The sequence below is a fragment of the Dermacentor variabilis genome, chromosome 8 (assembly GCF_050947875.1).
Source record: "Dermacentor variabilis isolate Ectoservices chromosome 8, ASM5094787v1, whole genome shotgun sequence".
In the NCBI taxonomy this organism is placed as follows: domain Eukaryota; kingdom Metazoa; phylum Arthropoda; class Arachnida; order Ixodida; family Ixodidae; genus Dermacentor; species Dermacentor variabilis.
This window is the reverse complement of record NC_134575.1, coordinates 100,538,901-100,554,283: the sequence shown is the minus strand read 5'-3', so window position 1 is coordinate 100,554,283 and position 15,383 is coordinate 100,538,901. Positions and strand designations below refer to the sequence as shown.

The window sequence follows — 15,383 nt, the reverse complement described above, 5'->3', positions numbered from 1 at the left end:
GGCGACTGGTGGCCTTGTGGTGATTACCGAGCTTTGGATGATGTCATCACTCCGGATCAGTAACCCCTTCCGTACATGCATGACTTCAGCACCTGTCTCGCAGGAACCAAAATATACAGCAAGGTCAATTTGGTGACTGTCAAACCATTCCTGTCAAAATTCCTGTCAAACCCATCAACACTCCAAAGACAGCAGTCACTACTCCATTTGGCCTATTTGAATTGGTCCATATGCCTTTCGGTTTGACGAAAGCGGCGCAAACTTTTCCAAGGTTCATATACGAGGTTTCATGCGGGCTCCTGTTCCTTTTCGTCTACCTTCATGACATTCTTGTTGCAAGTTGCACAGACAAAGAGCACAAAGTGCACCTTTGCCGTCTATATGAGCGACTGGACGAATGTGGCCTGGTCCAAAAGTCAGAGAAATGCATTTTCAGAATTGAAGCCCTAGATTTTCTCCCCCATTGCATTTCACATCAAGGCATCAAGCCACTGGAACCACGGGTGCAGGCAATCGAGAACTTCCCCTCTCCAACCTCCTTCTGAAAGTTGCACAAATTTCTGGGGCTCATCAATTTTCACAGGTGCTTCATACTATCCTGTACGCAAGTTCTTCAGCCGCTTACTAACCTGCTGCATTGTCACTCCAAAAAAATGCCTACCTTCTATTGATCCTCGGAGCACGAACACTCTTTCCAGGAAGCCAAAACGTGGTAGGCGACTGCAGTGTTGCTGTTCGTCCGTTCCCCGACATGCCAACTCGCCTTATGGTAGATGCGTCGACCACAACAGTGGGTGCAATACTGTGGCAGCACAATGGCTCAGACCGGTGGCTTCTGGGCTTCTCAAAGCGCCTCAAACGTACAGAAGCTTGCTACAGCACCTTCGAGAGAGAGATTTTGCCCATCTATTATGCTCTCAAGCATTCCCGTTTTTTTTTTTTTTTGACGGCTGTAGCTTTTGCATTCTGCCTGACCTCAAGCCGTTCACCTTCATTTTCAAGAACAACAGTTCCTCATACTCTGAATGTGAGCCTCGGCAACTTTTTTTGATCTCCAAATTTTCTACAGACATCTGCCATGTCTCTGGGACAGAAAATCAGGCAGCTAACACACTGCCCTAGCTCAGTATGCCTGTTGGCCCTGTGGATTTCCAAGCTCAAGCCTCAACCCAGCACAATGACCCCAAGCTGCACCAATTGCGGGAAAAAGACTTCGTCGCTCCAGCTTGCCTAGGTGCTGGTTCCCTATACAGCAGCATTAGTTATGTGCGACACATTGCAGACAGCTCCTCGTCCGTTCATGCCCCATCAGTTTCGGCAGCCAATATTTGATTCGCTGCCCCTGCTAAGCCATTCCAGCACCAGAGTGACACAGGGGCTTATCACAGACCACTTTATCTGGCCAGGAATCAACAAAAATGTTCGAAGCTGGGCAAGAAAGTGTCAAGTCTGTCAAGCCGTGAAAGTGACCCGGCACATGCATTCAGTGGTGCAGCCGTTTTGACCACCAGAGAGCCGTTTCGATACGTTTCGAGCCAATTGAAACATGCATTTAGACTTGAAGGGGCCTCTTCTGCCCTCTCAAGGTTTCAGGTACCTTCTCACGTGTGTCAACTGGTACTCAAAGTGGCCTGACGTGATGCCTCTACAAGATGCCACGGTCGAAACAGTGGCGGAAGCATTTCTTGCTAAGTGGGTGTTGGGGTATGGTTGCCCTTTGCTCATAACTACTGACCGAAGCCGACAATTTCAAAGCGCCTTCATAACACCACTGCTTACCACCCACAGAGCAACGGCACAGTGGAACATCTGTACCGACAACTGAAGGCGTCATTGACCGCCACGCTCGACAGACAGCACTGGAAGGAGAGACTAGCCCTAATACTACTGGGGCTGCAAACAATATTCAAGGATGACCTAGGAATCAGCACAGCCGAGATGTTCTATGGGTCAGCAGTCCGCTTTCCAGGCCAGTTTTTCTACACATAGCAAGGCATTCTGCCAGCGGCCACACAGCACATGGAGAGGCTACATTCCTGGCTCAACCAGCTTCAACCTACACCCACCATGTATTGCCTACGAGCAGCCTCTGCTTAGTTTCCTGACAATGGGCTCAACCACGCACGTCTTTCTGTGGCACGACTCTATCAAGCCACCATTTACTCCTTCCTATGAAAGCCCCTATTGTGTGGTTTTGCATTCATAGCTAACCTTGGAGATAGACGTTCGCAGCAAAGAACGGACAGTGTCATGTGACCGCATGAAACCAGCCTATCTTGAACATTAACTCTTCATTCCTTCCGCCATTCACATCACGCCTCCGGCATTCTCGTCGGGGAGCCGATGTAGCGTCCGTCCGTCACTAAGCTGCACCTCGTTATGGGGGTCATTGCCCCTTGCTTTCAACAGAGTAGCCATTGCACAACAAAGCTTCCGATGAAAATTGACATTTGCACTGTTTTGCTTTCTATTCACAAATTGCACTGCAACAATCCTGCTTTATGATTCCCCCAGTTTCTCACATTGTTTTCAAATACGGTTATAAAGTCAAGCCCCGACATGGTATTTTTGAAGTCCGAGCAGTATTAAAATGTGTTTGCAAAGTTGGCGTGTTCGCCATAATAACGACAAAAATGGTGACACTGCCTCCATTTTTTGACAACTATAAACAAGAAAACTTTATTTTGTTTCACAGTACGCAAACACAGACACAGGAAGATTGTGCGAAAGGTATTTTGCAATGAACACCTGACCAAGGCCCAACCTCTCCTTCCTTTCTTTTTTTGGTAATTCAGGCACATGTGGTTGCAGCATAAGAGTTACAAAATGGTTTACAAAATATTTAGTGGCATTAAGTGGAATTCGAATATTTTCTTTTTTACAGCATAATATAAGTCATTGTATAACAACTACCAAACTTTCGCATGTTTCAAGCTCTTCTCATTCGATGTTTTTTTAACTTTTTTCTTATTATCTTGATTCAAGAGCTAGCGAAAACACAAAGAAAATTGCCGTCATTTTCTTTCCCTGCAGGCACAAACCAGTGTTGCACGCATCTCACATATCAATTCAGAGCTTTCATTTCTGGCAAACCTCGATAGGAGGCATTGCTTGCTGCACTCTCCTGTGAGCCTTTGTGCTGTCATTGCTGTCAGGACACATCAATCGTATATGGTCAGTGGTACTGTTTGTATTGTCTCTCACGTGCATTGTGGTTCGCTTGAGCTTCATACTGTGACACTAGACTTAGCTGCCTCAACAACCGATCATCTTCAGTGATTTCATCGCGAGCTGCTAACAGTGGCGCCGACATCGCCTTCGTCATCTGCCTCCAGCTCAACAACTTATTTGAAGCGAGGAAATTATAGCAGGTTGATGATGGAAAAGAAGGATACCATTATCAGGCAAGTGCAAAGTGTACTTCACAAAAGAATTTGAAATCTTGAAGCAGACAATACAGACTACATAAACAACGGGGGGCAGATTTTGGAAGCTGCCAAGAAATCTGCGGGATCCTGGCAGAAAAATGTCAGCCAAGGTGACCACTTAAAACTTGGGGAAGCTATCCTGATGTGGCTGACAGCCATGATCGCCGTGCAAGTGCAGATGTCCTGAGATATTTTAAATTTAAAGGCAGAAACCCTGGCGCTTCAAATGACCGTTGAGGGTTTTAAATTTAGTGATGGCTGGGTCCGAAATGTTAAGCAGAGAAGCAACATCAGCTTTAAGGCTGCAGACATGACGGCTGCTGAAAGTTATTGTTGTGATAGGCTATAGTCATTGCTCCAGCTGTTTGTGTCTGGAGAAACAGTAAACTGTGATGAAACCGGGTTGTTTTATGAATTGCTACCTGAAGAAGCCCTTGCATTCACTGGGGACCCTTGCTACGGTGGCAAGCACAGCAAGGAATGGCTGACTTTTCTCCTCAGCAGCAGTATTCTGGAAACTGAAAAGGTTCCCATCCTTGTTATCAGTACATGAAGGAATCCGAGGTATTTCAAGAGAGCGCATGTTCAAGTGCTGCACATAGCCAACAAGAAAGTGTAGAGAGTGCAACATCTATTCGAAAAGTGCATGTGCGTGGAGAGGAAGTTGGAGTGCCAAGGACACAAAGTTCTAATAATAATGGGCCACTGCGTTGCGCATAGTCTTGTCAAGGACCTCAAAGCTATGCAAAGGGAATTCTTGCTGCCAAATGCAACATCACTCCTACAGCCTATGGATCAAGGGATTATCTGGACTTCAAAAAAAAAAAAAAAAACTTTTCGCATCTTATAACTAGGGAGTGAAGCGGAAGATTCATTTAAAAAAAGCAATTGAACCGTACTAACTGTGGTGTACCAAAAGCTCACTGTGCAGTGAAGAGGTCTAATTTTGCTTTGTATTGGCATCTTATATTAAACAAATGCTACCAAAGAGAAGTATAGTGATGCAACTTCAATTATCTCTTTCTCCCATGCATGCTTGTAGTAAACAAACTTAATTTCCTCCATGACACTGCGACTCTTGCTCATTTGGCTGAAGTGAAGAATGAGCCTGATATTAAGATAGTATGGCAATTTTGCTATAATTTTGTGTTGTAAAAACGTGCAATTGGCCGATCCCATTACTTTTTATGCATCTGTGGACAGGGAAGCATGATGACTTTTTACCAACTGTAAAGAACAAGGAGTTGCCACTGAGCCTCCTCAACCATTGTGACAGTTGTGACTATGCAATTGGCATCCTATCTGCACTCATTACCTACAAGCGCAAGAACCTGGGCAGGAGCCTTGGCACTTCTGCCATGGGAGTTTTTCACACAAGTGCAGCGTTGAAGGCTCCCTCTCATGTCAGGTTTTTTTAACTGACAATAGTGCACACAATCCAGGTTAACGGTCGTGTCTGCAAAGTATTACACCACTAAGCACCATGAAAAGGGCTCATATTTCAAACCAAACACTGTGCTCCCTTCGCCTCACAGGCACCACATTCTCAGCCGGTGAGTCGACGTTAATCTTACTGGTGTGCCTACGTCAAGTGCAGTGTTGTGATTTCACTCACAGTAATATGTGACTTAGAGAATTTTTAAGGCAACATCAACTATTCGTTTGATCTGTTGCTTCAATAAATGATTTAACGATTGGAGAAATTATGCCACCTACAAACTGAATGTCTGCGAGTCTTTGTTTTACTCTGTGCCATAGTAAAAGAGACACACTTCCATTTTGTCTGCATATTGCCACATTGTGCCGTCGTTTCTTGTAGGAAATGAAACTATCTACCTTTTTTTTAGCTGGTTCCAATGTGCAATTGTGCTTTTTGATTCACTTGTGTCTGCCTCAATCCCCTTGACTGTGGCACTAACGTACCATTAAACAAGTGTTCTCGCAGAAGACACATGAGCAGAGTACAAGGAGTAGAGTGCATGTCAAATTATTCCGCTTTGAACAGTACATGTCAAGTTGTTCCTTTTTGGACAAAACTGCAACTAAAGATGTCATACTCTGGGCCTATAAGAACAGCACTGAGAAAAATGCAAATTCGCACGTAGTTTTCTCGGATCAAGAATGGCGAGATCACTCAAACAGAAGTTGCTCTATTTTTGCGCTTATAGCCCACACCAAAAATTGTAAACCTTTCAGAGTAAGGTCAGCACCAGGGTGCTGATTACAGGAATATTGATTTGAGGTGCGTATTCTTGGCAGCACAGCGTGCACTGCCGAAAGCTACACTCCAGGGCAACATTCACGACTACTCAAACTTTCGATAACTCTTGGGGAACCCCTCCGTCTTTCCACTGCTATGTGTTGAAGCTCCTTCCTCCCCACATTCATTGTTCTTCATTCCTCCTCTGTACGAGTCGCCATTTTGCTTTTAGTAGTTCGAGAACACGCTTGAACCTCCTTAGGATGAAACGGGATATAACAAAATAATGGATATAATGAAGTAAATGAAATTCCCCTTGAAATCCCCATAGAGATCTACTTATTTGAAAATTTATTTTAACGAAGTGAAATTGTCCTACCAAAGGATATCACAAACTAGATTCGTCCCCAAATCACAAAAATACCTGACCATTGCGAGCCAAGTGCATCGTTTTCTGCATGGTTCAGCACTCATTCACTGCAGCGGTTTAAAATTCTCACATCTCCACATTGGATATGTATTTGAGCAACACTGGTTTTTCTCACTGCCATGCGTAGCTGAGCACAAGCAGCAATTCACTATTGTACTTCTATACTGACCTCTCTCTCTCTCTTGCGGGTGCTTGGCTGCATGGTTATGCATGGCAGCACGAAGGGTTAGTGCATTCACTTCTGTTGTTGTGTGTCGCGCCGGCAGGCACAGTTGGGCAGGACCTTGGAGGCCTTCCCGACGTAATCTCGGGGGGGGGGGGGGGGGGGGGGGGGGAGGAGGTCACGCCCAAGCTGTGAATTAACTTCTACCTGCAGCGTGCCACGCAGGACCTCGGACATCGCATATGGGCAACATTAGTGATAGAATGTTTTGGCAATATAACCCGCATATACCGCTTGTCGTATAGCTAGGCATTGCATATACTGACACCTTAACATATACTAGAATTTTCACCCACTGGGACACCGGCACTGGACACCGACACTGGGCTTTCTGCAACAGAGGGCTCTTAATGCTATCACATTAAAATACAGTGTTTTCTAGCTGACTCCTTGCAATGTCAGCGTCCGGAAACATTGCCAAAGTTCAGCGTGTGTTCAAGATACCCACTGATGAAGTCTCATATGAGACAAATTTGTTGTGCCAGTGAATCATAAGTTCTGCTAGTGCCAAATACAACAAGCTGGTTCAAAGCATTTTTAAACTCTTCTCTGAGGTTTGTAAAAATCCGTGAATGTCTTCAAACACGCCACATTCTCTCACTTTGTAATTTTTTACCTTTCTCAGAAACAACTTTTATTATAGGCGAACTTCACAAACAGGATCATTAAGCATTCAAAAGCAGAACTATTGAGTAAATTAAGAAGGACCATTAGAAGTTCCTTCTTTCATCATACTTGAAATCACCCTAAAAATCTCCCAAATAAAAGAAAGAAAGCTTGTCATTAAATTTAGCATCTGTTTTCTTTTTTGGCATTATATACTGTCTTTTAATTACTTTTGTTTTATTTGTGCAGCACCAAGGCCTTCAATTTCTCCATCAACTGCCACATGTGACTACGAGGCTGATAAACTGTTTCATCTGGAAGCGCATGCCAGCATCCATACTGGCGAGAAGCCATTTCAGTGCCCTTCATGCCCTCGGAGCTTCTCTTACAGAACCAACTTAAAAGTTCACCTGCGCATCCACACAGCCGACAAGCCATATCAGTGCCCTTCATGTTCTCGGAGCTTCTCAGAAAAATGCAAGCTTATGAAACATCTGCGCACCCACACAGGTGAGAAGCCATATCGGTGCCCTTCATGCTTGCAGAGCTTCTCAGAAAAGGGCAACCTTATGAAGCACCTACGCACCCACACAGGTGAGAAGCCATTTCAATGCCCTTCATGCCTTCAGAGCTTCTCACAAAAGGCCAGCCTGAAATCACACCTGCACATTCACACAGGCGAGAAGCCATATCAGTGCCCTTCATGCTCTCAGAGCTTCTCAGGAAAGACCCACCTGAAAGAGCACCTGCGCACCCACACAGGTGAGAAGCCATTTGAGTGCCTTTCATGCTCTCAGAGCTTCTCACGAAAGACCTACCTGAAAATCCACATGCGCACTCACACAGGCGAGAAGCCATATCAATGCCCTTCATGCACTCAGAGCTTCTCAGAAAAGTGCAACCTTATGAGACACCTGCGCACCCACACAGGCGAGAAGCCATATCAGTGCCCTTCATGTTCTCGGAGCTTCTCAGAAAAGGGCAAGCTTATGAAACACCTGCGCACCCACACAGGTGAGAAGCCATATCAATGTCCTTCATGCTCACAGAGCTTCTCAGAAAAGGGCAACCTTGTGAAGCACCTACGCACCCACACAGGTGAGAAGCCATTTCATTGCTCTTCATGCCTTCAGAGCTTCTCACAAAAGGCCAGCCTGAAATCCCACCTGCGCACCCACACAGGCGAGAAGCCATATCGGTGCCCTTCATGCTCTCAGAGCTTCTCACGAAAGAACCACCTGAAAGAACACCTGCGCACCCACACAGGTGAAAAGCCATATCAGTGCCCTTTGTGCCCTCAGAGCTTCTCATTGAAGAGTGTCATGAAGGTACACCAGCGCATTCATACAGGTGACCGGCCATACAGTTGCACTGTATGCTCCAGGTCCTTTACACAGTCTCATCACTTGAGCAGACATAAGAGAGCACAGCACCATGACACACTAGAGTAGGTCAACAACCATCTTGAACTAGACTGTCAATTACAAACCTACAGACATGTAGCATGTTGCATAGTGTTCTACTGCATCAGGTAGCATAAATGTCTCCCTGTGCTTTTAAAGGAGTTCTGGAACACTTTTTCAGGTCGCCATGTTTGCTATAGATCTCTTCACGGCACGTCATAGAACGTAGATCAAAATAAATTATGAAAACTTACCTGCACAATGCCATTATAGCTGAGAAAAAGTAAAGATACAGGTAAACCTCAATATAATGAAGGCGGTAAAGTGTCCGCAATTTTCTTTGTTATATTATGGCTTTTCATTCGAAAAGTAATCAGTGTTCATCCTTATCTCAAAAATTACTGTTTGCATGCCCCTACAAACTACATATGTGTATGCATTGTAATCTACATATGAACTTGTTCTTTTAGACCAATTCATGTATTTGTTGCCTCTAGGTTCTGGTTTATGTGGTTCATCCTGGAGATTCTTATTATCTCATTCTTTGCCCACCTGTTTTTTTTTCTGTATTTTCTTGAAATGGGTACTTTTTTAGAGCAATTGATTGTTCAATAAGTTTGCCTTCCACTGTCTGTTTCATCAGAGCACCTAATAAATGCCTTTATTTAATGACTATTTATTGTCTTTTCTTGTTATTTTACTACTTCAATGACAGCATGCAATATAGTGGTGTTAGCATTTTATTGTATCGGAGGCCTGCAATAGAAGCTGAGGGGTGGCAGTTGGGAAGCTCATTATTAGCACAGAAAGCCAACATGTGGCCGTTTTGTTACAGATTCTCCTTTTAAAGCTTTTTTTGTAACTTGTGAACTCAAAGAGAATCCACACAGTCAAGCCATGTAGGTCTCTATGTAATAATAACAGTACAATATGAAATGGGAAAATGCACATGTTTGCGGTATGCTGCATAGCATTTTGTTGCACAAGCGTTATCGTACACTGGGATATGTTGAGCTGCTAGGGTTATTCATAGCATTTCGCAGCATAATGCGAAAAGCTGTTTCATTGTGCTTTAAAAATGCAATGACACAATTTTGAATGCTGATATGATGTGACACGACACTGACAACACCACGATGCCACTTTCAAGTGTGGTACCAGATAGGTATATAGACACACATTGTGGAAGTAAATATATTAACAAGTTCATTAGTTATATTAGACCAATGTGTTGAAGGTTGCTGAGACATTTTTAGTAATCAGTTTGCAGCTCATATATTAGTGGCCATGACCATGTGATATCCTTTGATGCAACAGTGAAGTGCAGTCGAATCTCGATAACTTGAACTCAAAGAGGCCTGGAAATTTGTTCGAATTAAAGAAAGGACTTGTTCTTGAAGTATATGTGCACCATAACACGATGCATGAACAGTGCGATTCGTGAAATATTGTGGCGCTATAGCGCAGAGCAAGCGTGGACCAGAAACTGCTGACACTGGCAAATGCTCACTTCTCAATAATGGCAAAAAACAAAATTTCAAGGAGCAGGCTAAGCTGGCGCTGATGTGAAGACCATGAAGTGTGAGGGAGCTACGAGGAGTTGAGAGGTAGCACGAGGGGAGCGTAGTTGCGAGAAAGGGTGGGAGGGAAGGTGATATGCTTTCCATTCGCTTAATGGATGGCTCTAATTATCTCTGCCACCTAAGACTGCCACCGAAACAGTGCAGTTACCGAGGCCAGACTGGGCCTCCTCTGCTGCTTCCCTGAGCATGCGTGCTCGCAATGCTTTTTCCTTCATCTACTGACAGATCAGTACTGTGTTAATGCACTTTGTCCGGTGAAGTTCCAGTTACTTTATTAACAACACGTCATTTTATGCATTCAAACACAAAAGTAATTGGGATGCCAATTCATTTTTCCTTAAAGTTCACGAATTAATGTCTCAAAACTGGTTTCATCCTGAGAATTTATTGCAAGTGGACCTGCATGGAGAACTTTACGACTAGAATTTATAAATTGGAATATGGGCCATAAAGTAATTAGTTAAAAACCTAATAAATGATGTTTTGTTAATTAGTGCATTATGCATTTCAATTCTTTGTGCAAGTAATGTCCACCTCTTAGAGTAGACCAGTTCATGAACTAGAATTGTGCCGTCTCCCACAGACAACATTTAAAAAATGTTTAAAGTGTTGGCTGAAACAACCGGTATTTGCATGCAGGCTCGTTTCATTGATATTGCAACAGACTAATAGGTTCCTTAATTGTGTTGTCTATAATCCATTGTTCATGGTCTTCTGCTTGATCATTGTTCAGTTTCACACCTTTGAGCACACTTTCACAACATATCTTTGTACCAGGGGCCCAGGGTAAGTCTAAAGTAGATGGCGGGCATCAGATGCAGGAGCAGAGCACTGCGGACACCGGACAATGTGTTTGTATCGCTGATCCCAGGCGGAAGTGATGGCTGGTGTAATGGTCACCCTGGCTTGAAGTCTCTGGACAGACTTCTTTCACTCGAGAAAGATTGTGGGGAATGAAGCAGACACTTGAGGGGATACGAGCAAGCATGTCATACTGTATAATGGATTTTTGGGCACTGAAAATGAGCGCAGGTAAAGGGAAGTGAAAGAGAAGTTATGGAGGTTGAGAAAGAGCAAATGTGAAACACAAGGTCAATTATGTTGTGGTCATGACCACATGTAAAGTCGGTTATTCTGCTGCACATGCGTAGAGACAGATGTCATACTTTGTATGAAAACATCCAATAATGTTTCATCACCAACTTTGGTACACATTAATGTTGGTTAGTGTTGATGCCATTTGATCACTAGAAATGCACATACTTGCAAGAGCTTAGATGGATAAAAATAAAAAACTGGTGTTCAGTTTACAAGGAGTGGGACAACAATACGTAGAACACAAATACATTTCTTTATGAACATTGACATAACTATATCAGTGCTGGCGCTATGTGTTGACAAAAGGTATTTTTGTTTCACTGTATTTCTACTTCTTTAAATTATTGTTAATTTGATATTTGTGCAATATTACAGTGGCATGAAATCAAGGTCGTGACAACACATCTGATTGGAAATTAACTTGGCACAAGAAAGACACTGACCACAGTCGAAATGAATATCTTACTTTGGTTGTTACCTTTCTTGCACTTTTGTAGTGACATGTAAAATAAGAATTCAACCTCCCAGGATTGTAAGCATGGTAAGTGGAGCTTACTGTAGCACATGCGAAGATGAAGCAAGCCTGGACATTGAATGCCTACACCACAACTACTGCAATGCTTCTCACGGTTACTACTAGCCGTTTGTGTAGGAAGCATTAGCTGAGCTACCAGCTTGCTTGGAGAGGTATAGGTCTAGAGTACATCACCCTGGGCGCCTCGTTAGCCATAGTTCAATGGCATCCAACCACTATTTGGCCAACTTCGCACTGTCGCCTCTCAAGGACGTGAACCACCTTCCAGAAGTCTGATCATTACAAAGCCACTACATCCCCATAGGCATCTGTGTCGCAACATGCACAAGGCTCTAAGAGAAGTTTATCCCTGTTTCTCTTCGTGAAGCCCGTACAAGCCCTTGCTGCACAACACCAAGGTGAGGCAATTGGTAGGACCTCTTCCTCCAGTCGTAGAACCGTGCCTTGTGCCAACTTCCCGGCCAACTGAACAACTAATTTTCTGAGCATTGAATCAAAGGCCGAGTTTCCTCATCTGAGCTCCACATATGTCCAATAAGCTCTGCAGGTAGTGGGGAATGGTTGCCATCAGGAGGAGCTTGTCTGCATATGCCAGGCCTAGGATACGGTGGTTATCGTCAATACCGCTTGTTGTGTATCTCCGACCAAAGCCTAGGACATATTGCAGGAGGGCTCTCTTATCGCCCGACACATACATTAAGTACAACAGACACAAAAGGGGGCAACTTTGATGCAGTCCTGATCATCCCAGTTTCTATTGTGCCAAATCTAGTGACCACCACATTATTGGAGTATGACATTTGTATGGTGCCTAGCAGTTTTGCGGGGAGGCTCAAAACAGCTAGATGCTCAAATAGGTCTGAGTGAGGCACACTATTGTAGGCCTTCTCTCTGTCCAGTGCATAGCAGATCAAGGACAGGTCTTCCTTTGTTGCTATTTCGGCACACTGGGCGAAGACAACGATGCTGTCCTCCAAGCGCCGTCCTTGTAAACTGTTTTGTAACTCCATGAAACGATGTTTAGATTCTGCCCAGCCTTTAATCCATCCCTTCAAAGCCTGTACAATGACTCTGTAGAGGACGCTTGTTACCATTACGAGTCCATAGTCTAGGAGCTTCTCTACTTTCCCTCCGCATTTCATAGTGAGAGACACTCTGCCCTGGCCCCAGTCACTAGGTACTGTCATTCCAGTGAGTAAATCGACCAGCTGTTCCCTTGAGTTTGGACCAAGGCTTTTCATGAGGTGGGCCGAGATGCTGTCTTGACCAGCCGCTGTTTGGAAGTGGATGTTCGATATTGCATGATCAATGATGCAAAGTGTGAACTCCCATCTTACTCTCCTGCTATCCTTGTCTTGGTCCACCAGTTCTGATTGCACTGGTGTGCTTAAAAGCTCCGCTGCATTTGACCTGTAGAGCCTCTCGAGATGGTGAGTTGTGCATTACTGGAGGTTTGCGACGGGCTGACCTGTTATATCTGTTACCTGCACATAGGATAGGTTCTGTCTATCCAAGGACTGCACATATCTCCAGAAATTCCGTGCAGTCGATTTGTCGTCTGGCCAGAGGCTCTGCATTTGGTGCAAGTTTGCGTCTGCAAGTTCAAGCTGCACCATCGCCTCCATTACTTGCTTGAGCTGTAGATAGAGTTTCCAGGTGATTTGGGAGGACTCTGCCTTTGTGGTCTTCGATGCTCTTGGCTTGCCAGGCGTCTCGCACGCCACGTACACCTCCGCAACTTCTCTGTCCCACCATCCGTTTCTTCGTGTCTTGTGGCATTGCATGATCCCACTGAGCACTGACATATTCCTCGTATGACTTTCCCACATGCTGCTTTCCACTCTGCGCAACCTCTGTGGCCACAAACTTAATGGCACTGTTTGGTAGAAACTTTCCACATTTTGGGTGCCCTGATACAGAGTTGAATGTTGTGGTAAAACCCTATTGCCAGACTTCGGGGCCAAGGTTGTCAGACTGCCCACCAAATTTGATGCGGAAAACAACGCGTCAAATATATCGAATGCCACAATGCCCTTTCCGAGGCGCACAGAGTTACCAGGTTATGCCAGGAGCACAACACAGTTGCTCTCTCACCTCCAGATTGTACCGTAAGGTTGCTGCATAACCTGCGCTATGGCATCGATTTCTAGTGGCAGGCTCCGTTCTCTAACGGTATGAAGAGTTTTCTTTTGTTGCGTGCGCTATGGCTGTTACACACGGGATAAAGCTTTTGGAACGTATTGTAGAACATCATTGTGTGCGATGGCTAAAACGAGAGAAAAGCGATTGCTTTGCCTTGCTTCGAGTCGGGTAGTATAACTTCGGGAATTCGTTGCACGTGTTTGTGACGTGTCGCACAATTCGCGGTTAGCTTTCTCAAGCGAAGCTTGTATTGGCTCGAAAGTTTTGGTGGCATTGTGGTCACGCAAAATAACACAGCTGCTCTTAGAGCAGAGCAGCTGCGGGAAAGGGCAGTTGGATGAATCAACAGCAGCCCTGGAGCGCGAGTCATTAGCAAGGGTTCCAGCTGCATAGCTCATGCCACACCCACAACCACTCAGACGTTTCGCTTCCGCCGAAGAGGGAAAGGGCAGGAAAGGATTTCGCGCACACAGCGTCGGCTTCTCTTCCATTCAGTGCATTCTCAAGAAACAGATGTGAAAGACAGAACCCTTTAATGAAAGGCAGAGACTTTAGCCAGCGTATAGACATCGCTGACGTGCTACTCTGCGCGGGGAAGGGAATTGGGAGAGAATTTGGAGAGACGCAAAACAAAGGAATAAGTTAAAAAAACTGAGCACTGAGTTTTCTGACTAGTCAACGGCGTGCAATGATAGGGCAACAGGTGGGACGGTCTCGCGTTGTGCATTCCCGCGAGGAACTGGCAGCCTTCAACGAGCGGCGACGAGAACTCGCCCGTGAAAGGGCTCTCCATCGGCGCGCCGATCCAGCTGTTAGAGCCACCCAAGCCTAGGCAATTCGACAGCACGGAGAAGATCTCGAGCTAAAGGAGCAGGACGCCGAAGCCGTCCGGCACCGTTGCCTCTGGGTTACTTAATGGTGGCGAAGGTCAGGTGCACGCAAGACAAGCTTAGCTTACCCCATTTTCCGGTATGGGGAACGTTGGTCACGTTTTAAACCAAAAGCTTTACTGGCCGCGAACTTGCAATTTCGCCGTGGCAGTGCTCCGAGGAGGCACATGACGTCACAACGCGCGCCTCGCCGGGGAAATTTCTCTCGCTCCCTAGTCACTACTGCGCATGCGCCACTAGTAGCACCGAGCCACAGGTGTTCCGCTAGAGTTACTGTATGTGCTACCGCAGGTAGCAGAGTTGCGCGTCTGTTTTATCACGCCGCTAGCGCCTCTATTGGCAGAACGTCATCACGTGGTAGCCAAGCAACCGTGCATTGCGGAGAAGCAGATGTTCGGGACAATTTTTGTATTTCCCGACGCCACCGCTGCAGCGAACTGGATTGACACAAGTTATCGCCAGTCAAATTCAAATCCAATCCGGCCGATCTTGCCGTTCGCTGTCCACGTGCGTGCTAGCTGCGTAGCAACAACGCAACGTGCGCAGCGTATCTCACGTTTGTTTCGTCGGCCTGCCTCGTGACGCCTTACTGCAGTAATTGTTTTTCTTCCTTTGTAAAACTAGTGAACGGTGTTCAGGTAAAGACACCTGAACGAACAAATTTTCAGTCAACTGCCTATTGCGTCAAGTGTGTATGAGATGAAATTGCTTGATTAACAACTACGTGCTTTTTGGGCTGTGCTAAAAAATTCACAGCTGGAATATTCTGCAAGTCTGGATTTTTTTAACGTTAATGGAAGCACGTAGAGTTATACAGGAGATTTAGCTGGAATTACCAGTTTTCT

The 15,383-nt window shown here is 45.2% G+C and overlaps 1 protein-coding gene across 1 annotated transcript in view; it reads left to right on the top strand.

Annotated features, from left to right (window-relative positions):
- The window catches only part of LOC142590473 (uncharacterized), a 49,181-nt gene extending 40,216 nt beyond the window's left edge, over positions 1-8,965 (top strand). The window contains exon 4 of the mRNA XM_075702621.1: positions 7,137-8,965. Coding sequence (XP_075558736.1) covers positions 7,137-8,338 — 1,202 coding nt within the window. The 3' untranslated portion in view covers positions 8,339-8,965. The remainder of the gene's footprint in view (positions 1-7,136) is intronic.
- The last annotated feature ends 6,418 nt before the right edge of the window (positions 8,966-15,383 follow it).